Below are 25,478 nucleotides of genomic sequence, written 5' to 3'. Positions count from 1 at the left end.
TCCCGCCATGGCTGCTGCTGGTTTTGGCAGCAGGATGTTCCTGACAGCTGGGGGGTGCTGACTTTGGGCCTTTCAGCATTCCACTGCCAGATCCCAAATCCTTCTGAGGGAGCTGGAGGGGCTCATCCTGGAGAAGAGGAGGCTCAGGGGGCACCTTCTGGCTCCTGCAATTCCCTGGAGGAAGGTTGGAGAGCCTGGGCTCTGCTCCCAGGGAACAGGCCAAGAGGGAACGGCCTCCAGGGCAGGCTCAGGTGGGATATTGGGAATGTTCCTCTTGGAAGGGGTTCTCCAAGAGAGGGAGATCTCAAACTCTGCAAAGCTGCCCAGGGCAAGGGTGGAGTCCCCATTGCTGCAGGGATTGAAAAGCCCTGTGAATGTGGCACTTGGGGACATGGTCAGGGTTGGCACTGGCAGTGCTGAGGTATGGTTGGACTTGATCTTGGAGGGCTTTTCCAACCAAAACCATTCTGTGATTCCCCAGAAATGAATCTTTGTTTCATTCCCTTCTCCAGGCAGATCCAACAGGCCAAGCCATGACTTGTTGCTCCTATGAGAACAAGCCCAGGAGAGCTGCAGCTCCAGCACCAGGAGAGAGGGAATCAGGAGCAGCCTGGGTTACCCACAGCAACCTCTGTGCTGTGATCCTGCCTTTTCCAGAGGCTCAGGAGCACCGGGGGTGCTGTTGGAGCTGCCTGGCTCCTGTCCTGTCCAAACAGCGGCATCGATCCCCAGTAACTCCCTGCCTGCCCAAAGGTTGCGTGGGTCGCTTTTCCTGGTGTTTATTTTTATAAATCGATGGTGGACGCGAGCAGGGGGCACTTCCTGAGGTGCCATTCCTCGGGGAATGCTGGGATCCAGCCTATGTGATGGGCAGGAAGGTCAGGGCTTTCTTCTTGCCAGCAGCCGGGAGCAGTCCGGGTTTCCTGTGCATGTTCTGGAGGGCAGCCATGGTGCTGCTGAAGGTTTGCTGGGAACAGGGAACACAAAGGGGTCACTGAGCTCAGCTCGGCTCTCAGAGCACAGTTCTCACCTGTAAAAACTTTTTCCCTGAAAAATAAAACCAAATGCCTTCTCAGACTTTCCAAGTGGTGCTGGAAAGAGCTGGGAGAATCCCCATCACAGCAGCATTGCTCTGCTGAGAGCAGATCCCAAGGAGGCTCCAAGGAGAGGACAGGAATCCCTAGGAAATTCTCCAGAGCACTGAAAAGATGTTTGAGATGTTTTCATGGAATCCAAGAATTATTTCAGTTGGACCTTAAGGCTTATCCCAGTCCACCCCATTCCATGGACAGAGACAACTTCCACGATCCCAGGCTGCTCCAAACCAAATCCAGCCTGGCCTTGGGCACTGCCAGGGATCCAGGGGCAGCCACAGCTTCTCTGGGAATTTCATCCCAGTCTCTCTCCACCCTCCCAGCCAGGAATTCTTTCCCAGTATCCCATCCATCCCTGCCCTCTGGCAGTGGGAATCATTCCCTGTGTCCTGTCCCTCCATCCCTTGTGCCTCTCCAGCTCCTCAGGGCCTGGACGGGCTCTGAGGTGTCTCTGGAGCCTTCTCCAGGTGAACATTCCCAGCTCTCTCTCAAGCTGGACAGGGCTTGGAGCACCCTGGGATAGTGGAAGGTGTCTCTGCCCATGGCAGAGGCTGGGACTGGATGATCCTGAAGGTCCCTTCCATCCCAATCCATTCTGAGGTTCTCCCTGGGGTTACCTTTTGATCTGTCTTCATCCTGGCCCTGTAGAAGGACACAGAGCCTGGGCAGTCCTGCAGCACCTTCTCCTGCACCTGCTCAAACTTGTCCTGCTCATCTTCATCCTGCCAGGGAAAAGCATTCCCCATTCCATGTGCAAAACACACACCTGGACACCTGGGACAACCATCCCTTTTGTGGCACCAAGCACTGAGATCACACTTCCAGCCAGGAAAACCCTGGAAATGAGAGGTTCCCCTTTCCACACCTTGGAGGAGCAGCTTTGGGCAGGGCTTTGAGCAAAAACCTGCAAGGGTTGGGATTTTCCCACAGTAAAAATGAACATTCCCAGCCTGGCTCCAGCCCTGCAGCAGCTCCAGGGCCTTGTGCTGTTGGCCCTGGGGCTGGGGTAGCTCTGCAGGTGGGGTCTCACCTCAGAAGTGCAGAATTCCCCCACTTCTGGTCACACTTTTTTAGATGCAAGAATTCTGGGAAATGGGGAGTTGAACAGAAATGTGCTTTTCAGGATAAGAGCCAGGTCCCCACATGGCTCCTACCACAGGACTGGTACGGACAAGCTTGGCTGCAAAGCTGGGATCCCACAGGCTGGGAATCCAAACACCCCTGCACCCCCAGGCACTGTGCCCAGCTCCTGGTGTTCCACAGATGCCCAGGTGCCTCAGTCACTGTCCTGATTTAGTCTAAACAGTGAAGGGAATGTGACAGCAGCGGGATGTGGCTCCAGATATCCCCTTTGTGCCTCATTCCTTCTCCTCCTTCTCCTTTTTCTCCTCCTCCTTCCACAGGCTCCCTCGTTCCCTCACCACCCCACACGTGGCTCCTGAGGAGAACCAACTCTGGGATAACTCACCAGGCACATGACTCTGTTTATGGGAATCATTCCAGGTCTGATGTTCCCACCAGGCTCCAGAGCTTCCTTCACATCCTTAGGGAGTCGGTAGTTTTCGTTGTACCAGATCTCAAACTCTGCAAAGCCAAGAGGGCCAATTCATGGCTGTCATCAGTCACCCAAAAGACAGCATGGATTCCTTGTCCCTATGGATCAGGCAGCATCTCAGTGCTCTTAAACCCTCAGACAGGAGCTCAGAACTCCAGGATTTGGAGCTTAAACAATTGGAAAAGTGAATTTAAGGAGGCTGTTGGCTGTGCTGAGGTGGCCAGGAGGTGGTGGCCAGCTCTGGGGACAGTCCCCTGGCCATGAGAAGGCAGCACTCCTGCAGCCCCCAGAATCCCTTTGAATGGGCAGCACGGCTGGGGCTCGGATTGCAATCCCACACACTCCAGCACAGTCATTTGCCATCCCATAATAGGCAGTGAGAACACACAGCAGGTGGGAATTGTGTCTTTATTAATCCTGGGCATTTCCCAGGGCATTTCCACTCCTGATCTGGGTGAGTCCTGCATGTTTGAACAAACAGCAAACATCTGGAGCCCCCAAAAATGCCAAAGCCAGATCCAAGAGGAAGCAGTGGCACAGCTGTGATTGGGTCCTGCTTATCCCTGGAATGATGGGAATGATTATCCCTGGAACGAAGGGAATGATTATCCCATTCCTTCCTGCGTGGGATGCTCTGATGGATCCAAGCTGTCCCTGGGCAAATGCTGCCATGTGCTCAGCATCCAAATGTTTGGGGCTCTGGAATTCCTACAGGGACTGGCTTCCCTCAGAGGGGCAGATCTAGGGATGCAGCAGGGCCAGTTGGAACCCACAGATTTCAAGGTGGAGCCCAGCAGGAATTTGTAGGGATTTCCCAGGCAGAGCTGTGGCCAAGCTCCTTTTCCTGATAAGGCTGCAGCTCTGGAAGCTGGAAATCACATTGGGACAGAGGAAATATTGGGAATCCAGAGGCAAAGCCCTATCCCAGGGCAATTCCTTAACCACCACCTCTATTAAATCAAATCAAGGATGAGACTGGGGTCAGCAGTGTAAGATTCCTTGTGGGAGGCTTTTTCCCCCATGTAGGGGTGGGACCAAGGAGCAGAGGGACATTATCTGGGAGACAGAATCTGCAGCAATTGAAGGTAAGGTCAGAAAATCCCACCTGATTATGGATAAAATCCAGTCTGGAAGGCAACAGGACAAAGGACAAAGGAGAATGGTAATTTGGCAGGGGGCTGGAGGGACAGGACCCAGGGAATGGCTCCCACTGCCAGAGGGCAGGGATGGATGGGAGATTGGGAATTGGGAATTCCTGGCTGGGAGGGTGGGCAGGCCCTGGCACAGGGTGCCCAGAGCAGCTGTGTGTCCCCTGAAGTGTCCAGGACATTGGGGCACCCTGGGACAGTGCGAGGGGACTGGAACTGGATAAGCTTCAAGGTCCCTTCCAACCCAAACCATTGTGGGATCCCATGATGTTTGGGAGTGCTCCAGTCTGGATTTATCCCAGCTGAGCCCTGGCGCTCTGTACCTGAGATGAGCCTTCTCCTGCACTTATCCACGAGGTGCTGGCAGTACTGGATCTCTGCCTTCAGGTCCTTCAGCTCTGTAAAGCCAGCCCTGTGCTCCTCCTTCAGCTCCTTCAGCTTCACAATGAGGGAGAACTCCTTCTCATCGATGATCACCTGTCCTTTCTCATCCGTGTATTCTCCTGGAGAGGGAGAAAAGGGAGGGAAGGTTCTGCTGAGGGTGGAGAGCAGGGACAGAGCTCTGCAGATGTCACACCTGACGGAGGGTCCGACTTGGCTCCCAGGAGAAAAATCCCTGGGATTGCTTAGATGGGATATTGAGAAGGAATTCCTGGCTGGGAGGGTTGGGAGCCACAGGTTGTCCAGAGAAGCTGTGGCTGCTCCTGGATCCCTGGCAGTGCCCAAGGCCAGCTTGGATTTGGTTTGGAGCAACCTGGGACAGTGGAAGGTGTCCCTGTCCATGGCAGGGCTGGAGTGGTATGATCCTTAACATCCCTTCCAACCCAAACCATTCTGGAATTCTGTGACCACCCAAAACTGCTCTGGAACCTGGAAGTCACATTGGGACAGAGGAAATATTGGGAATCCAGAGGCAAAGCCCTATCCCAGGGCAATTCCTTAACCACCACCTCTATTAAATTAAATTAAATTAAATTAAATTAAATTAAATTAAATTAAATCGAACAAGGATGAGATCTGGATGAGATCATGAGAGCTCCATCCCCTGTCCCGAGCTGCCTCCTCACCCTCCTGCCTCCGCTTCCACTTCTGAGCCTCCAGAGCCTCCTTGGTTGCCTCCATCTCCTCCCTGAGGCTGTTGATCCTCTGGGCCACAGAATGGCTTCCCTTCTTCTTGGCAATGAGGATTCTCTTGTTGTCCCTGAAGATCCTGTGGATCTCCTGTCCAGTCTCCTTCTTAAACACCTCAAAGGCCTGTTGCTTGGACAGAAGGGGCCTGAAAGCAGATACAGACACAGGAGCTCACTCTGTCCTGCCCGGCAGCATGCAGTGAATGATTCCAGTTAGAAAAGCTCTCCAAGATCGAGCCCAAGCATTCCCCAGCACTGCCAAGGCCGCCCCTGAGCCATGTTCCCAGTGCCACATCCATATGGATGTCACATCCCTGCAGGGATGGCGAACCACCCCTGCCCTGGGCAGCTGGGCCAGGCCTGGAGAACCTTTCCAGGAAGGAATTTTCCCAATTTCCACCCTGAGCCTGCCCTGGCCCAGCCTGAGGCCGTTCCCTCTCCTCCTGTCCCTGTTCCCCCCGGCTGTCCCCTCCTGGCAGGAGCTCTGCAGAGCCACAAGGTCCCCCCTGAGCCCCCTTTGCTCCAGGCTCAGCCCCTTCCCAGCTCCCTCAGCCTCTCCTGGGGCTCCAGTTCCATTTCCTAGACATGCTCCAGCCCCTCAGTGTGGTGAGGGGCCCAGAACTCCATTCAGGATTTGAGGTGTGGCCTCCCCAGTCCTTGGGAATAGCCACAGCCAAGGTCTGATGGGATTTCTGCGGGTTCCTTTGGGGTTCCTGGCACTGCTCCCATGCCAACCCCAACACCCACCGTCCCCCAGAACAAAACTCTTCACACAGACACCATATTCTTCAGGAGATGCCTCAGAACTGAGTGTTCCCTGGAAATTCCCATTTCACGGATTGAATTTTCACCAAAAAAACGGATATTGTTCCTCCCTATTGTTAAACAAATGCCTGTGCTCTGCCCATGCTGCATTCCCAGCACGATCAGCCCCCTCTGGAGCCAAACCCCACAGCTCCAAGCTCTGGCCAGCTCCACAGCACTGCTGCCATGCCTTGGAAGTCCTGCCTGTTTTCCAAGTCAGAATTCCAAGTGCCATTCCTGACTTTTCTGTGAAATGGCTTTGATGCCAGCGTGTCCCAGTGAGCACCTGGTGTTGTTCCAGTATGAGCCACCCCAGGCAAAAAAAGGAGAAATTCACAGTCCACAGATGCTGCTCTGTGCTGGTGATGATATTCCTGGAGAGCAGGATGGCTTTGGGAGCAGAAGGAAGAGACAGAAAACCATGGAATGGTTTGGGTGGGAGGGGACTTCAAAGCTCATTTTGTTCCAAGGCAGGTGCCCAGAGGGCTCCACATTCCTCACTCCAAACTGCAGCTCCTGCCTTCCCTGAGTGACCTCTTAAGGGCATTTTCCAGCTCCTGCAGGGCTGTGTGAGCTGGCACAGGGCTGTAAACAACAGCCCCTGGGCAGAGTGCCACAGCTCCAGCTGCCAGCGGCTGCCAGGGCTCTGGATGTGCCTCGTGCAGCTGCACCAGCCTGTCCTGCCAGCCCTGGGAAGCCCAGAGGGACACAAACCTCGTGTGGAGGGCACAGAGGGGATGGAGACACGGTGAGGAGCTCCAGGAGGGAATTCTGCAACAGCTTCACTGCCCTGCTGCAACCCAGAATCCACATCCCGGGCTGATCCCCAGTGGGGGCAGCAGGAAATGGGGATTCTGCCCCTCTGCCCCTCAGGTGAGACCCCAGTGCAGAGCTGCCCCAGAGCCACCAGCACAGGGAGCTGGAGCTGCTGCAGGGCTGGAGCCAGGCTGGGAGAGCTGGGAATGTTCCCCTGGAGAGGAGAAGCTCCAGGGAGAGCTCAGAGCCCCTGGCAGGGCCTGGAGGGGCTCCAGGAGAGCTGGAGAAGGACTGGGGACAAGGGGTGGAGGGGCAGGACACAGGGAATGGCTCCCAGTGCCAGAGGGCAGGGATGGGTGGGAGATTGGGAATTGGGAATTCCTGGCTGGGATGGAATTCCCAGAGCAGCTGTGGCTGCCCCTGGATCCCTGGCAGTGCCCAAGGCCAGGCTGGATCACCCTGGGACAGTGGGAGGTGTCCCTGCCATGGCAGGGGCTGGAATGGGATAATCCCTAAATTCCCTTCCAACCCAAGCCAGTCTGGAATTCCAGGATTCTTTAGCTCCATTTCCATGACTGTGGGGACTTCTGGCTGCACGTGAGGTCTCCCTGCAGTTTTCCCACTCACCAAAGGGATGCTGCAATTTTCAGAGATTAAATAACTAAATGAATTTAAATGAAATAAAATTAAAATTCACGAAATTAACTTAATTTTAAATTAAATTAATTAAGTTTTTAAATATTCAAGAGCAAGTGGCTGGGGCAGAGCTGGAAGCACAGAGGTGACCCCACCACCACCCTGTGGGGTTCCCACCACCACTGCTGTCCTGTACTCCTGCAGATCTCCAAATCTCTCCCCTTTGCCTTGGAGCTGCACTCAGGGAACACAACCCAGTGTAAAGCACCCTCTGGAAAAGGGGATTTACTCCCTCCCAGGGAAAACCTACCTGAGGTTCTGGGCATCCTCAGAAGATTGGATTGAAGACTCTTCATCACTGTCCTGGTAACATCCGTCCTCGTCCTCGTCCTCGTCCTCGTCCTCCTCCTCCTCTTCTTCTTCTTCTTCTTCCTCTTCTTCTTCTTCTTTTTCTTCTTCTTCTTCTTTCTCTTCTTCTTCCTCTTCCTCTTCCAGATCCTTGGTGGGACTTTTGGTTGATGAGGATTCATCCTGACCTGTCTCAGGAGGAGGGCTCCCAATTCTTTCCTTCCTGCCAGGGGGGGAAAGACAAACCAGATTCATTCATTTCTTCACCAGAGGGATCTGGAACCAAAACACGCTGCAGGTTTGGCTTTGCTGAGTTCCAAACTGATCTGAGGTAGCTTCTACCAAAGTTCCCAGAGGAAAATCCCCTGACAAGGAATGAAGTCAGCCTTGTTCCCACAAATCCCTCATCCTCAGAGTGGAGTTCCTGCCCTGGATACTGTGGGATACAGGCCAGGCTGGAGGAGCTCTCCTGAGAAGGATCCCAAGGAGAGCAGTCCCACCCTGCCCAGCTTTGGGCACACCTCGACAAAGGTTAAAACCCTCTCCAAAAGGAATCCCCAAGGATTTGACCCAACCCCACATTTAAACCAAGCCTGGCTCCCTGCTCCTTTCCCTCCACAAACCCCTCCAGCATCAACTGCAGGGAATAGAAATAGAATCATCACGGAATCGTGGAATCATGGAATGGGTTTAGTTGGAAGGGACATTAAAACCCATCCCAATCCACCCCTGCCGTGGCAGGGACACCTCCCACTGTCCCAGGCTGCTCCAAACTTAATCAAACCTGCCAGGGATCCAGGGGCAGCCACAGCTGCTCTGTGACCCTGTGCCAGGACCCTCCCAGGGGATTTTTTCCTAAGGAATGGTGTGACCAGGAGAATGGGATTTGGAACACATTCAGAGTGTTTGCCTCATCTCCTGAAACCAGAGCAGCACAGCAGAGCCCAGGGGTCACGTGGACACCAAAGCCTTGGTGGTTCCTCTGCTCCCTCCACGAGGACTTTGGGGAAGTGTCAGGGAGGAACCAAGCCAGGGTTTACCTCTGTAAACTGAAGGCTCTTCCTCTGCTCAGGACTGGCTGCTTCCCCCTTCCCTCCCCAAATCTCTGCTGCTCCTCTGGCAGCTCCCTCCATTCCTTCCTCCATGGGCTGCACATCCCTGCCTGACCACAGCTGGGCACTGGGAACTGCTGGGTCCTGCACTGAGGAACCACAAGGATTGGGGACAACAGCTGGGAAAGGCCCTGAGGGGGACAGGAGGTGCCAGGGAACAGGGACAGGACAAGGGGAAGCAGCCCCGAGCTGGGCCAGGGGAGTTCAGGCTGGATATTGGGAAAATTCCTTCCCCAAAAAGTCAGCCCAGCCCTGGCCCAGCTGCCCAGGGCAGGGTGGAGTCCCCATGGGTGAAGGGATTTAAAATCCCTGTGGATGTGGCACTTGGGGACATGGTCAGGGGTGGCCTTGGCAGTGCTGGGGGATGGCTGGACTGGATGATCTGGGAGGGCTTTTCCAACCTTGACAATTCCATGATTCCACATTTATCAGAGGTAAAGGAGAGGTGTGTGACTGCTTAACTCACTCATCAGCTTCCTTCTCCCCATCAGAAATGGGGGATGCAGGAGGAGTTCCAATCTTAACAATCCCTGCATCAACGTCCAAATCCTCATCCTGCTCAACTGGACTTTCCTGGAAAAGAAAGGAATATCCCATTTGTGCACAGCCTGGAAGAACAGAAAGGAAAGATGGAAACAGAGGAATATCCCATTTGTGCACAGCCTGGAAGAACAGAAAGATGGAAACATGGAAACAGAAAGGAATATCCCATTTGTGCACATTCTGGAAGCACAGGAAGGAAAATCCCATTTGTGCACAGCCTGGAAGCACAGGAAGATGGAAACATGGAAACAGAAAGGAATATCCCATTTGTGCACATTCTGGAAGCACAGAAAGGAAACATGGAAACACAGAGGAATATCCCATTTGTGCACAGCCTGGGAGGACAGAAAGGAAACATAGAAATACAGGAATATCCCATTTGTGCACACCATGGAAAGACGAAAACAGAAAGGAATATCCCATTTGTGCACAGCCTGGAAACACAGAAAGGGAGCATGGAAACACAGAGGAATATCCCATTAGTGCACACCCTGGAAGCACAGAAAGGACACATGGAAAAGAAAGGAATATCCCATTTGTGCACAACATGGAAACACAGAAAGGAAAGATGGAAACAGAGAGGAATATCCCATTCATGCACACCCTGTAAGCACAGAAAGGAAAGATGGAAACACAGAGGAATATCCCATTTGTGCACACCATGGAAACACAGAGGAATATCCCATTTGTGCACACCATGGAAGAACAGAAAGGAAACACAGAGGAATATCCCATTTGTGGACAGCCTGGAAGCACAGAAAGGAAAGATGGAAACACAGAGGAATATCCCATTTTTGGACACCATAGAAGCTGTCCAGACCTGACCCAGCAGCTCCTCCGTCCCCTGGAACAGCCTAATGTGGGAATTAAAAACTCTGTGAGAGCCTACAGGAGGATTTATGGATTAGGTGGGATTTATACACTTGGCTCCAGACATTATAAGGATTAAAAAAGGGATCTCAGCAGAGGCAGGACCTCACCTTCTCCAACCCAGTGACACACAGGTCACTTTGGAGATGGTATTGTAGAGGACATTGAGAGGGCTTTAAACTGAAAGGGGCACTGTTTAAATGGGATATTGGGAAGCAATTCCTGGCTGGGAGGGTGGGGAGGCCCTGGGATGGAATTCCCAGAGAAGCTGTGGCTGCCCCTGGATCCCTGGAAGTGTCCAAGGCCAGGTTGGATTTGGTTTGGAGCAACCTGGGACAGTGGGAGGTGTCCCTGCCCATGGAATGGGATGATCTTTAATGTTCCTTCCAACCCAAACCTTTCTGGGATTCTAATTCCTATTTAATAAATTATTCTGTGTAGATAAAGGGCCCAATTAATCCCTCTGCTGCCTGGAATTCCTCTTTGTTAATGATGCATCTCTGCCCTGACACATTTTTTGACAAACTCACCCCAGTGACATTTCTGAGTTTGATTTCAACAGGGAAAAAATGTGCTTTATACAATTCCCATTTTGGCACAAAGGAGCCAGCTCTCAGGTGGATTCTGGGCCAGGTAGCCACAGGTATTACCTTCTCCTCTTCCTCCTCCTCCTCCTCCTCCTGCTCCTCCTCAACCTCCTCCAGACGCAGATCAGAGCTAGAAACGGAGCCAGCCCCAGCCATGTATCCCAGCCCGTACTTGTTCCAGAGCCTGCTCTCCAGTTCTTCCTCCTGTTGGCTAAGGAAAAAACAGCCCTTTAGGAATCCTTTCCCACCTGTGAGCCCTGCCAAAGGCAGATTCCCAAAAAAAAAAAACCCTTTTTACCTGTGGTTTTATCCCTCAGCACCCCTCCCAGGCTTCCCATGAAAACCTTTGTCCACTCCCCTCCTCTCCCTTCCCATGACATTCCTTTAGGGCTCTTTAACATTAAAGCTTTTTGATGGTTATTTTAATACTTTCCAGGACCTTTTAATGGCCCACATCAAACCATGCTAACTCTGCTCAGTCCCATCCTCTTGTTTGAACCTTTAATCCAGGTTGGAGGGGGCTTGGAGCAGCCCGGGATAGCGGGAGGTGTCTCTGCCCATGGGATGATCCTTAAGGTTCTTCCCAACCCAAACCACTTTGGCATCTCTGGGTTTACCTTAAAATCACTTTGAACTGTCTAAACACCTCCTGGATCTGCCTGACATTCACAATCTGGAAGAGAGGTAAAAAAGCCATCAATTTTGGTATTAATTATATAAAGGAGTTTAAAAAAATTAGTTTAAAGGGTTTTAAGATTAAGGAAAATACTTCCAGAGCCTCCAAATCAGCAAAAAATGGAATGAAAACATGCAACAAACTTAACAAAGCAAAAAGAAATGAAATTACAATTCTGTAGAGGGTTTGGGGTGAAAAACAGCCTCTTCAAAAGACATTGTCATTGCTCCTCTCTTGGAGGAAGAGGATGGAATCAGGATTTAAATCCTTTTTTCACCACTTACATCGATTTCCTCAATGACTCCTCTGAGGTATTTCTGGACTTGGGATCTGATTTCTGCTCTCTGAGCTGTAGTCAGGGGGTTGTAAGTCATCAAGGAATGACTTGTCTAAAAAAAACCCAAAAGATTGGAAAACTGAGAATCAGGGAGTTGCAAACAGCTGAGGGAGCCTGTGAGAACAACAGGGACGAAGCTTTGGGCAGGTCCTGTCGTGGTGGGACAAGGAGGGATGGTTTTAAACTAAAAGAGGGGAGATTCAGGATGGATTTAAGGAAGGGAGGGTGGGGAGGCCCTGGGATGGAATTCCCAGAGAAGCTGTGGCTGCCCCTGAGTCCCTGAAGTGCCCAAGGCCAGGTTGGACAGGGCCTGGAGAACCCTGGGACAGTGGGAGGTGTCCTTGCCATGAAAGGGGTGGGAATGGGATGGGCTTTAAGGTCTCTTCCAACCCAAACCATTCTGGAATTCTGTGATTCCACTGCTCTGGCAAACTTCTGGAATTGCTGTGCCCATTTCTGTTTGGCATTGTCATCACCTGACTTGGCAGGAGATGGGATTTGGGAGCAACCAACCAACAGAAGAGTCTGGAAAAAACCCCAAACCCCATCTCCAGTGCCTGGGGATTGAAATTCCAAGACCATCCCTCTGTGTGGGATCTTCAGAGGTTTCCCTAAGCCCCGGAGGATGGTGCTGGGAGCAGAGGGAAGGACACAACCCCACTGCACAATGAGTTCACTGCTCCTCACCAGGTTGACCTGCATGATCAGCTCTTGCTTCAGGAGCTGGATCTCCTCCTCCAGAGCCTTCACTGATGGCTAACAGGGAAAAAAAGGGTGAGAAAACCACTAAATTATATTGGGGAAAAAAAACCAAACTGCTAAAGCAGCAAGAAATTGGCTGCTGGAGAATATCCCAGCTGGATCCCAGCTCCCTCAGGGCCTGCAGCAGGGAATCAGTGGCTCTGGAAATCAGTTTGATTTTCCTTTGATTATTATTTTATATTTTATTATTACTCCCTACAGGACAGTTTGTGCTGGGTCCTGCCTGCAGAGCCTGGCCAAGCCATCACTGCTTTTTAATGGGATGATTTCCTGGTCTGGAATTGCAGGGACCATCAAATTCCAGGAGCTGGGATATTACCCTGGAAACCAAGCATTGTGCAGGGCTCACCTCTGCCCTGAACTCAGCAGCTCTGGCAGTAACTGGGACAAAGGGGAGACTTTCCTGTGCTGGATTTGACTGGATTTCTCCCTAACATGGAATATCTTCAAGGATTCACATTTTAAAATGTGTTTCCAGAAAGGTGAGCACAAAAATCTGGGGATTCAGGGAGAAGCGGGCACTGAGCTGCTTTGCAGTGACCTCTGGAGCACCAAACCACAAAGTTTCCTTCCAATTTCAGCTCCTCCAGTCTGGTTTTCACTCTGAAAGTGCACTCTAATACCCTGTGATCACTTCCTTTAAATTATTTCCTTAATTACCCAAGTTTTCTAATTGTGGAGAAGCTGTTCTGTTACCAGCAGCAACAGGGGTGAAGCTGCAGGAGGACTGGAGATGATTTCCCTGCATGTCAGGGGAATAATTCACCATAAAATCTCTCTGCTGAGAGCTGAATCTCATCAGAAAAATATGCAGAAAAATAAATATGCAGAAGAAAAAAGAAAAAAAAATATGCAGAAGAAAGAATTCCCAGGAAGATGTGACCACCTGCACGGCTGTGCCTTAGACCAGGGAGCTGTAATTAAAAACCTATAAAAAGGTTTAATATTGATCCATTTGATCACCCACCTAAAATCAGCAGTGCCAGCTTGGCTGAGGAAAGGTTATTTATGAAACTACCTGATTTTCCTCAGGTTTTTCAGGTTATTTCTTAAATATTAATGATAAAATTATAACATTTCCCCTCCCCAGACCCCTGCTGTCCCTACCTCCCTGTAGAAGGGCTCGTTGGGGACAGGCTCTGCTGTCACCCAGTTCATCCTGGTGGCAAAGCGGAGGGAGGACAGCTGGAAAAGAAAGGTTTAAAGCAAATAAAAGAGATCTTGGCAGAAATATCATTTTCCTGATCTTTCTACTTAATTCTGTCAGATCCAAGAGCAGAGAGATGCCAGTGCAGCTCTGCTGGGAGCTGGGCAATTGCAGGGACTCCATCAGGGCATGTCCCATGGAAATAATAATAATAATAATAATAATAATAATAATAATAATAATAATAATAATAATAATAATAATAATAATGTGAATATAAATATAAGTATAAATATACATTAATAATAATAATTATTACAACAACTATTATAATAGTACTAATATAATATCATAATATTGTGCTATATTATATAATAATATAAATATAAATATAATATATAAATATAAATACAATTTATTATATATTACTATATCATACCATATTATATTATATTATTATATAGTATAATAATATTGTAAAATTACATAATAATGTACAATATTATATAATAATTATATTATATTATATATTATACTATTATACATTATTAATAATAAATTATTATTAATATAGATAATGACATTATTAAAATTAATATATTCTTGATAATTACCTATTATTAACAACTGTATTAAAAATTAATATATTTTTGTGTATTCTATATTATTACAGATTATATATTAATGATAATACCACCCTGTAATAACATTTAGTAGTAGTATATAACTATAACTATAACTATAACTATAACTATAAATATAAATATAAATATAAATATAAAATTATTATTACTATCATTATATATTATTAGTTATATTATATTATATTATATTATATTATATTATATTATATTATATTATATTATATTATATTATATTATATTATATTTATTATATTAATATATTATATATGTTATATATTATTAGTCATAAATTATTATTAATATAGTTAATTAATTAATAAATTAAAATATTGTAATAATTACGATTATCAATAATATATTAAAATTAATATATTATGGTATATCTATATTAGTACATATTATATATTAATGATAATACCACAGTTATATTATTATTATTATTATTATTATTATTATTATTATTATTATTATTACTGTTGTTATTATTATATTCATATTACTACTATTATTTTTTTATTACTATTATTATATTATACTAGATTATTATATTATATTATATTATATTATATTATATTATATTATATTATATTATATTATATTATATTATATTATATTATATTATATTATATTATATTATATTATATTAATATGCTATTATACATTATACATTTTTAGTGATAAATTATTATTAATCTAGAAAATTACATTAATAAACTTAATATATTATTGATTACTGATTATTAATAACTGTATTAAAATTAATATATTATGGTATATTATATATTGTTACAGATTATATATTAATTATAATACCTCCATTATTATTATTATTATTATTATTATTATTATTATTATTATTATTATTATTTCTTCTGCAGTGGGGTTAAATCCGAGCAGTTCCTGCCTGCTGTGCCTCAGGCTCTCATGTGACAGGAGTCTGGATTTGAGCCTCTGGGACCAGATGAGTTCTCCAAAGTTTGGGATGAATTAGGAATTGCTCCCACTCACGGTCTCCTCCACGTGCTCAGCTTCCCCATAGATGTTTGTCACCAGGGCAGTGTTGCAGCCTCCCCCTGGGAAAAAATCATAACAAAAATAAAGGAAATAATATCATTTTGGGGGATTTTTATTTACCTGCAGTGTATTTTATTATGTGCTGATTAAAATAGGGGAGAGGTAAAAATGGAGTTGTATTTTTTACAAGCTTTTTAAAGGATAAATTGTTTAATTAAGAAATGATACTTAACTTATTTTTTCTTTTAACTTAATAACTATTACTTGTGACTTGTAATGTGGATTTTTTAATTAATTACATAATATTATTTAAACTTATGAAGAAGAAGGTGAAGAAAAAGGTAAAGAAGAAGGACTAGCTTCTGCCTTAAAACTTTTATCTTGTTATATATATTGTTATATATATATAACAATATCTTGTTATATATATCTCTTTATATATATTACTGTATTTTAAAACTTTAAACTTTAAGTTTTCTACTGTGTGATATTACACAGTTTTATTTAAATTATGTACATATAATTTTAGTTTTATTATTTAATTTTGTAAGTTTTTTCCATGGTTTTAGGTTAAATGTAGTGTTTGCTTGGGGGTCAGTGTCTGTTAACACAGAAAGTCTAAAATTTTCAGCAGCCAGGGCTCCAACAGAATCCCAGGATGGTTTGGGGTGGAAGGAATTTAATGATCACCCAGTGCCACCCATGACATGGCAGGGACACCTCTCACTGTCCCAGGGTCATCCAAGCCCTGTCCAAACTTGGACATTCCCAGGGGCAGCCACATCTGCTCTGAGAATTCCAGCCCAGCCAGAAATTCCTGCCCAGGATCCCACCTAAGGCTTCTTTCAGTTTAAAGAACCACAAAGGGTGTAAGGGTCCCTCCAAAAGGCACAGAGGCACAGAGTGACTAAAAATGTGAAATTTGTGCCTCATGGGATGAGGATGCAGGAAGAGAATGGGAATAAAAACTCTGAGTTCCGGCTGTTGGTAAAGATTTTGTTTCTCAGGATGCCCAGAGCAGCTGTGGCCACCCCTGGATCCCTGGAAATGTCCAAAATTGGACACTTGGAGCAGCCTGGGACAGTGGGAGGTGTCCCTGCTATGGCAGGGGAGGAATGGATGATCCTTAAGGTCCCTTCCAACCGGTTTAAAGAAGCACAAAGGACACACCAGGGTGTAATTGTCCCTCCAAAGGGCACAGAAAAAGAGGCACAGAGTGACTAAAAAGAAGAGGAAGAGAATGGGAATAAATAAAGATTTTGTTTCTCAAGATGCCCAGAGCAGCAGTGGCCGCCCCTGGATCCCTGGAAATGTCCAAGGTTGGACATTTGGAGCAGCCTGGGACAGTGGGAGGTGTCCCTGCCATGACAGGGAAGGAATGGATGATCCTTAAGGTCCCTTCCAGCCCAAACTATCCCAGGATTCCCTGATAAATGATGACCTTAGGACTTGCCCTGCCCAGTTTTGCAGGAGCTGGGGGCAGTGCCAGCCCTTACCCAGTGAGTCCTTGAGGACGTGGGTGAGTTTGCTCTGCCTGAAGGGCATGTGCTCCCTCTTGGGATCGGCCAGGGCGATGATCAGCTGCTCCAGGAACGACAGGGACTTGTTGATGTAGGAGGCCTCCACCCTCACCTGGCCCTCAGACTGCAATGGAGACAAGAGGAGAGTTCTGGTCACACCCAGGACAGGGAGGGTTCCTCAGCAGGGCTGATGTTGTTTTGATTCTGATCAATGCAGAATGTCACAGAATCAGGGAATTGCTGAGGCTGGAAAAGGTCTCTTAGATCAGTCCAGCCATCCCCCAGCACTGCCAGGACCACCCCTGACCATGTCCCCAGTGCCACATCCACAGGGATTTAAATCCCCCCAGCAATGGGGACTCCACCACTGCCCTGGGCAGCTGGGCCAGGGATGGACAGACTTTTCCAGGAGGAATATTCCAAATATCCACCTGAACTTCTCTCTGAAGCCATTTCCTCCTGTCCCTGTTCTGGGAGCACAGCCTGACCACCCCCCCCCGGCTGTCCCCTCCTGGCAGGAGCTGTGCAGAGCCACAAGGTCCCTCCTGAGCCTCCTTTGCTCCAGGCTGAGCCCCTTCCCAGCTCCCTCAGCCCCTCCTGGTGCTCCAGACCTTCCCCAGCTCTGTTCCCTTCCCTGTTTTTCCCAAAGGAACCCAAGGAGTTCCCATCACTCACCCCAGTCTTGCTCAGCCTCTCAGACCCTGCCAGGTCAATTAAGGTGATTTTAGATTTAAGGCATTTGTGATTTGTGTAATCCCTGGAACGACACTGAGGGAGAGAGGAAGAGAAACTGCACTTAGGGACAGACAAAACTGAAATACAGGAGAAAACAAAGATCCCCTTGGATCTCTAGAAAGTTGTCCCAATCCATAGGAACAAGGCTGGAGCTCTCACCTCAATGTACATGGTGAAGATGCAGTGGGATCTGGAGGAATTCTTATTCAGGCTGTGCTCTCCTATCACTCTGTTGGTCTCACCCTGCCAATGGAGAGAAAATTCCAGACTCAGCTCATGGAATTGTGGCTTTTTGAGGATAAGCCAGGCAACATCTCTGTGGCTCTTTCCATTTCCTGATGACTGGAAATGCAAAGAGCTCCCCAAGCTTCAAATGGTGCTGAAAGTTCCCACAGGTGGGATGGGCAGGGATCTGAACCTCTGCCAGGAGCATGAAGGGATGTTGGAAGGAGCCTTAAAGTTCATCCCATCCAACCCCCTGGATGGGGCAGGGACACCTCCCACTGTCCCAGGCTGCTCCAACCTGGCCTTGGGCACTTCCAGGGATCCAGGGGCAGCCACAGCTGCTCTGGGAATTCCATCCCAGCCAGGAATTCCCAATTCCCAATCTCCCATCCATCCCTGCCCTCTGGCAGTGGGAGCCATTCCCTGGGTCCTGTCCCTCCATGCCTTGTCCCAGCTCTCCTGGAGCCCCTTTTGGGCACTGGAAGGGCTCTGAGCTCTCCCCAGATCCTTCTCTTCTCCAGGTGAGCATTCCCAGCTCTCCCAGCCATCATCACCCTCCTTCTGCTCTTTAAAAAGGAAGAGGCAGCTCCTGCACATTCCAGAGCTCAGGACACCACTGAGTTATTAAAAAGGCCAGAGACAAATTTTAAGGACAGCAGATGGCTCTGAGTGAACAGATCCATCTCCTGCAGCCAGATCCAATTATTTATCCCTGTTTTCCTCACCAACTGAAGCATCCATGAGGAAAAGATGCTGACCTCAGTAATCAAACCCCCTTACAAACCTCTCACCCTGAACAGCCCTGCTGTCAATTCCAACAGTGCCGTGACCACCCCAAACCATCTTTTCTTGCAGCATCTTCCAGAATCCCTGAACCAAGGACATTTTCCTTACAAGACCAAGAGTTTCCCAGTTTTTCTCCCCACAACCAATGGGGGTTCAATGGCTGAACCTCATTCCACCACCTTGGCCACCCACTCCTGCTTTTCCACTTCAGCCAGCACCCACAACCACGTGATTAAAGGGAATATTTGGGTTCTCTTGCCTCAAAAAGGAGATGCAGAGCCTCCTCCTCGTGGCTGACAGGGTGGATGGAGAGCCCCTTGACATAAACCCCCTGGGGACCATCCATGACACACAGCTGGTTGTCCTTGCAGCCCCGGCCCAGCGCCGGCGCCAGGAGATCGAACAGGGCCTCGTTGTAGATCTCCAGGTAGGAAATTCGGACAGTCACCAGGATATTGAGGAATTTTGCAGCTGATTTGAAGACCTGCACCAAGACAAAGGGTTTGTGTCCGTTCACAGGGAGGATTTTCAGTTATTTGTGGCTTTTTAGAGAAGATATTTGGGTAGATGTTGGTATAAGATACAAATGGTGTGGTATACATAAGATATAAACAGAGAAGATATTTAGGTAGATGTTGATAGAAGATATAAAATCTGTGGTGGTATAAGTAGATGTAAGATATAAGATATAAAAAAAAAGATGTAAAATATAAACAGAGAAGATATTTGGGTAGATGTTGGTATAAGATGAATGGTGTGGTATAAGTAGATATAAGATATAAACAGAGAAGATGTTTAGGTAGATGTTGATATAAGATATAAAATCTGTGGTATAAGTAGATGTAAGATATAAACAGAGAAGATATTTGGGTAGATTTGATATAAGATATAATTGGGTGTGGTATAAGTAGATGTAAAATATAAACAGAGAAGATGTTTGGGTAGATTTGATATAAGATATAATTGGGTGTGGTATAAGTAGATGTAAGATATAAACAGAGAAGATATAAAAAGATATATTTCCCATTAAAAGCAACTGTGGGCAAAGAGTTGCTGAAAATTCCTTCTGGCCTTGTCCTGCTTGGAAATCTGAGAATGTGAAATGAGAAGGGTATAAAATATAAATGGATATCAAATATAAATAAATACATTGAGGTGTATACAAGACATCAATTTCTGTAATATAGAGATAGATATTGATAAAGAGTTCTGAACAGCTCCAAGTGCATCTAGGGGTGTGTGGGGCTAAATCTGAGCTCTGAGGGCTCAGCTTGGATTCGGATTTAATGATCTTATAGAAGCATGGAATTCTGGAATGGTTTGGGTTGGAAGGGACCCTAAAGCCCATCCCATTCCACCCCTGTCATGGGCAGGGACCTTCCACTGTCCCAGGGTGCTCCAAGCCCCAGTGTCCAACCTGGCACTGCCAGGGATCCAGGGGCAGCCACAGCTGCTCTGGGCACCCTGTGCCAGTGTCTCTGTGCCTTAGAGGTGTTTTCCAATGATATTATGATCAGTTTTATCCTGATTTCACAAAATAACAGTTTGGAAAACACCTCTTTTGAAGGCTCAGTGAGCAAGAACTCAAACAGGAACTAAAGGGGAACAACCTCTGAAAATGACAATAAAACTCCTTTATTCTTTAACCATCATCCCTGGGGTAAAATTAAGGGGGAAAAAAAACCCACATAAAACTTATTCACTGTGTTCAAACACTTTTCTATCAGCAAGAGGTGACAGAAGAGTGTTCCCTGGTGTGTCTCCCTCCTCTCCTCCCAGCCAGCTGCAGTCAGTACCTGCTGGATAGCTCTGGGGATGATCCCTCTGTTCCTGTACTCAGAGGCTGTTCCTGTCATGGTGTAGGTTTTGCCAGCTCCAGTTTGCCCATAGCACATGATGGTGCCTAAAAAAAAAACCCAAAGCAAAAGGAAAAACTCAGGAGGGAGCCTCCAACAGAACAGCAAATGCCTCTCTGCTCAAACCCAATCTCTTGTTGTGACCAAAAGAATAATAATTGCAATAAATCACCGTTGTAGCCCTGCAAAGCTTTGCACACCAAGTCCTTTGCCACAGTCTCATAAACCACTTCCTGGGAAGTGTTGTGGAGGACCCCATCCAGCTTGAAGGACCAGTCAGTCTGAGAGTTATTCACAACTCCTCCCCTGGGACTCTTCTGGATGTAGATATCGATGCTCTGCAAGCCAACAAGAGAGGGAGATCAACTCAACAGCCCTGAGGGCTCTCAGCACTTCAGGACCTGGGGTTAAGTGGAAAAGGGAGCACAAATAACAGAGTTATTTTACTGCCTTGGATAGTTCTAGATGTCCTAAAAGCATCTGGTAATGCTCTCCAAAATTCTGGTGACAAATATTATAAAAATAAAAGGAAATGTGGTTAAGCTCATCTGTTTAACTTTCAGTGATTTTGTGCCTCAGGGAAATTAATTAAGCAAGAGGAGGCAAAGGGAGGGATTTGCATAAGAGAGGATGGAAATAGACTGTGCCAATTTGTGGTTAGCACTGGGAAATCCTCATGGATCAGCCAGCCCCAGCCCTTTGGAGGGTTTTCCTGGTGATTGTACCACAGGAATTTGTGTTTTCCATCCCCACACTCGCTGTGACAAAACCGCAGCTGAGCAGGAACACTCCCACCAACACCCCCAAAACATTATCCACGGCCTCAGGGGATGGAAAAATCCTGGTTTTCCATTGGAAAAAGCTGAAGCCAAACTCCAAACTTTTCCCACTTCAGTTTCTTGGGCTCTACCTTGTTGTCTGCCCCAAGCCTGATCATGTCTTGGGCAAAATGAGCAGTTGGCTTGACCCGCACGAACGCCAGGACTCGATTTGGTGTTCTAAAGAGAGAGAAAAATGAGGAAAAGAATCATCTTGCACTCCCTGAACTGAAATTTATATTATTTCTCAGCAAAAGGTGAGGCAGAGGAGTCAAAATTCAAAGCAAAGTGTTGGCAATTATTCAGCTGAAGTTTTTATTCCCCATTAAAAGCAACTGTGGGCAAAGAGTGGCTGAAAATTCCTTCCAGCCTTGCCCTGTTGGAAATCTGAGGGTGTGAAAGGAGAAGGGTCAAACTGATCCTGATTTCCTGATTTCCTCATGTGCACCAGGCTCAGGAGTGTTGGATAACACCAGTCTTCCTCCTCTTAGCCTTGGGAAGCAAAATATTCACAGGAATGGGAGAGGGGTTTTCTTTTGTCACACACAGACTTTTATTTTAAAAATAATTTCAATTCCCAGTGAATTCAGCTGATTTTCAATTTGCGGGAGGAAATATCCACAGGCTGGAGGATCTGCTGAGTAAAACCCCCACGAGGAGGGCTCAGGGATCACCCAGCTGCTGAAGCCCCATGCACTGAGGATTTTGAATTCCCTGGAAATGTGTAAATCCCACATTTTCCCTCAAACACTTCCTGCAGACAGCCCGTGCTCAATAATTGTGCAAAAAGCAGTGACAACTTCTGGTCTGGGACAAAATCTTTGGGATTTCTGGTACATCCAGGGTTTTTGTGACCTCTCACAGTTTACCTGCTGTAAAATGGATTGTGGAGGTTGGAGCCAGGATTTGGTGGGTTTAAAGTAGGGTGTCAGGAACAAAGTTCCCTGGGCAGCTGTTATTCACAATAAAATTAAAAACCACCAAAAAATGTTTTTTTTACTTGTAAAAAAAAATCTCCATAACCTTAACAAAAAAGACTTCTCTCCCTAAATAAATTTAATAAAAAACCCTATTCTTAAAATAACAAATGAACTAAAAATTTTAGGTATAATTTCTTTACATTATCAGTAAAAAAAATGGTGGGGGGGAAGAGAAGTATTCTGAAAGGTTTATTTTAATTCTTAATTTATTTTAATTCTTTTTCCTTTTAATCACTATTAATAAAACTTTCTTTATACCCTTTTAAAACTTTTAAATCTACTTTACCTTTATCCTAATCCTATCTTACAACAAAAAATAAATACACCAGTAATTAACCAACACTAAATCCCACTACACTCATCAACACATTAATTTAAAAATTTTAAACTAAAAAAGTCTTAAATGAACAAATCTAAACCACTGCACAGGGGAACATTTGGGGCATACCTGGGGATTTCACCCTCGTGCTCTTTCTCACAGAGCAGTGAGGAGATGATGCTCTCCTGGTCCTCATCCTTCTCCTTCTTCCCCTGCTCTGGGCTGTGCTTCTGCTCCTGCTCCTGGAATTTCACAGAGCTCACAGAAACCTGTCCAAAAAAAAAACCCCAAAACCCAGTGTTGGAGCAGTTGGGAATTATTTCTCCAAAGCAAGAAAAACAGCAGGGAAAGGAGGAAGGGAAAATTTGTTTGGGAAGAACTTCACTAAGAATCAGAGAGAGGAGAAATTCTAAATAAACGGCATTTTCCTTGCTGCAGCTCTGGGGGGTTTGGGCAGGTGAGGACAACAGCAATCATTGCTGGGAGTGGTTGTGAGCACCAGGAGAGGGGAGGGAACTCCCAGAGCAGCCCTGGAAGTGTCCCAGGCCAGGCTGGACACCGGGGCTTTGTGACAAGTGCATGTCAGATGGCTCTTTGCAAACAATTAGAGCAATACTCTATGTGTTATGTTGTACTCATTAGTAGTACTGCATTCATTTTTTTAAAGTAGTGTGGTAAATATAATTTTATATTTATACAATTATATAATATATATAATTACACTATATATACATATTATATAATGTATATATATTATTATTATATTTACATTATATTTTATCTAATATTATAATATTATATAATATTGTAAATATAATATTGTATACACTCTATAATATTACATTATATAATATTATAATTATATGATGTAATATACAATATTACATTATATAATTATAAATCATATAATGTAATTATAAAATATACATTATATTATATATTTTATATTTTATAATATATATTATATATTATATATTATATGTTATATATTATTATATTATATATTATATATTATATATTATATATTATATATTATATATTATATATTATATATTATATTATATTAGACTATATTATATTATATTATATATATTATATATATTATATTGTATTATATTATATATAATAATTTAAAATTACATTATATAATTATATAATTATAAATCATAAAATTATATTATAGATATCATTACATTATATATACATATTATATAATGTATATAATATTATATTTACATCATATATTATATAATGTAAATATAATATTATATACATTATATAATATTACATTATCTAATATTACATTATATAATATTATATTATATTATATACATAATATAATATTACATTCTATAATATTATAATTATATAATGTACTATATAATATTACATTCTATAATACTATATTTATATTATATATTTATATTATATATATTATATATTTATATTAAATATTTACATTCTATAATTACATTATACACACATATTTGCATTATATAATGTTAAAAGAGAAACGATGAGATGTAAGATACTTTTTGTAATTAGCTCAAGAAAAGGATGAGATAATCAAGGAATTCTTTGCACAGAGATAACAGCAACAAGACACCAAAACTCCCAAGAAAAGAATTATTGCCTCCTTATCAGGAAAGACACAAACTTCCCCTACCTCCTTCCAGACACGAAGGAGCCAACAAGATGAAGGGGAGGGAGTTGAAAATAACCAGAAAACACTCTTTGTTTGAAAAGAACTTTTGCATCATGTATGAGATATATGAAAATGCACCAGGCCGTTGCTTTTAAGGGTTAATCTTTTGTTAGTGGCGGTTCGTTTGCCCAGGAAGGCACCTGCACTGTCCATCTGTCCTTGGTTTTATTGTCCTAACTCTGATTGTCCAAATTCTTATTTACTCTAATGTTGAATTACTATTTTTATAACCATTTTATTACTGAAAATTTTAAATCTTAAAAATTTTTAAATTACTTTAAAAATTTTTTAATTACTAAACATTTAAATCGCTAAACATTTAAATTTTCAAATTTAAACTTTTAACATTTTAAACCAAGTGATTGGCATTTTTCCCCAGCCTTGGAGCAGCCTGGGGCAGGGGGTGGCTTTGAGCTCCCTCCCCAGCCCAACCATGCCAGGATCCGTTTGGAATTACCTCTTGTTCACTCTCTGCTTTGGCTGCAGAACTTGCTCTCTTTTCCTGCCCCTGAGAGCTCTCCTGCTCCTCTTCCTCCTGCCGGGGAAAAACAGCCCCAAATCCCACGTGGGGTCATCCACACATCTCCAGTGGGAGGCTCCCCTTCCCACAGCTCAGATTTTGGCAGGAATTTGGGGAAAATCCCTCTGGAAAGTCTGGGGCTTGTTCGGGTAAAGCCTTGCTCAGGTTTTGGCAGGATTTTGGGTTAAATCCCTCTGGAAGGGCTGGGGCTTGTTCGGGTAAAGCCTTGCTCAGGTTTTGGCAGGATTTTGGGTTAAATCCCTCTGGAAGGGCTGGGGCTTTTCCGGGGAAGCTGCGGCTGCCCCTGGATGCCTGGCAGTGTCCCAGGCCAGGGTGGACACAGGGGCTGGGAGCACCCTGGGACAGTGGGAGGTGTTCCTGCCATGGCAGAGCGTGGAATGGGATGATCTTTAGGTCCCTTCAAACGAATCACGCCGTGTTTCCGTCCAGCGCACCCCCCGAGGCGGGTGGGGGGCGATGCCCGGGGGCAGAGGGAGATGCCTGGGGGGGCTGATGCCACCTGTGCGGAGATACGACCTCCGATCGCCCCTTGAGGAGGGGAGGGCGACCCTCTGGGCATCCCCTCGGCCCTGTCCCACCTGCGACCCCTCTGCAGTCGATTCCGGCGTGGCGTCCGGGGTCGCCATGGCAGCGTCCACTTCCGGGTTCTCTATGGCAACGGCTACTTCCGGGCTCTCCCGGAAGTGGCCCCGCATACGGCGGCCGGGCGGGGCCAGCGCGCGGCGGGGGCGAAGCGAGACGGCAGCGGGACGGGAGTGGCCGGGACGATGCTGGAAGCGGCGGCGGCGGCGGACCCGGAGCTGGATCCCGAGGATCTGGTGCATTTCTCG

The 25,478-nt window shown here is 45.8% G+C and overlaps 1 protein-coding gene across 1 annotated transcript; it reads right to left on the bottom strand.

The window, feature by feature from the left end:
* Positions 1-778: 778 nt before the first annotated feature.
* KIF9 (kinesin family member 9) lies at positions 779-25,472 on the bottom strand. Its single transcript, XM_030971479.1, has 23 exons — positions 25,227-25,472; positions 24,565-24,642; positions 22,532-22,671; positions 21,196-21,283; positions 20,458-20,623; positions 20,226-20,332; positions 18,689-18,913; positions 17,578-17,661; positions 17,359-17,451; positions 16,660-16,807; positions 15,158-15,222; positions 13,466-13,543; positions 12,284-12,352; positions 11,544-11,648; positions 11,201-11,256; positions 10,647-10,794; positions 9,050-9,156; positions 7,434-7,694; positions 4,865-5,073; positions 4,121-4,300; positions 2,563-2,678; positions 1,712-1,816; positions 779-967 (listed from the first exon to the last, which is right to left on the bottom strand). The coding sequence occupies exons 1-23, from the start codon at positions 25,470-25,472 to the stop codon at positions 860-862; spliced, it is 2,982 nt and encodes a 993-aa protein (XP_030827339.1). The 3' UTR covers positions 779-859.
* Between the last annotated feature and the right edge of the window lie 6 nt (positions 25,473-25,478).

The sequence above is a fragment of the Camarhynchus parvulus genome, chromosome 2, assembly GCF_901933205.1.
Source record: "Camarhynchus parvulus chromosome 2, STF_HiC, whole genome shotgun sequence".
Taxonomy (NCBI): Eukaryota; Metazoa; Chordata; class Aves; order Passeriformes; family Thraupidae; genus Camarhynchus; species Camarhynchus parvulus.
This window is presented reverse-complemented; position numbering and strand designations above follow the sequence as displayed.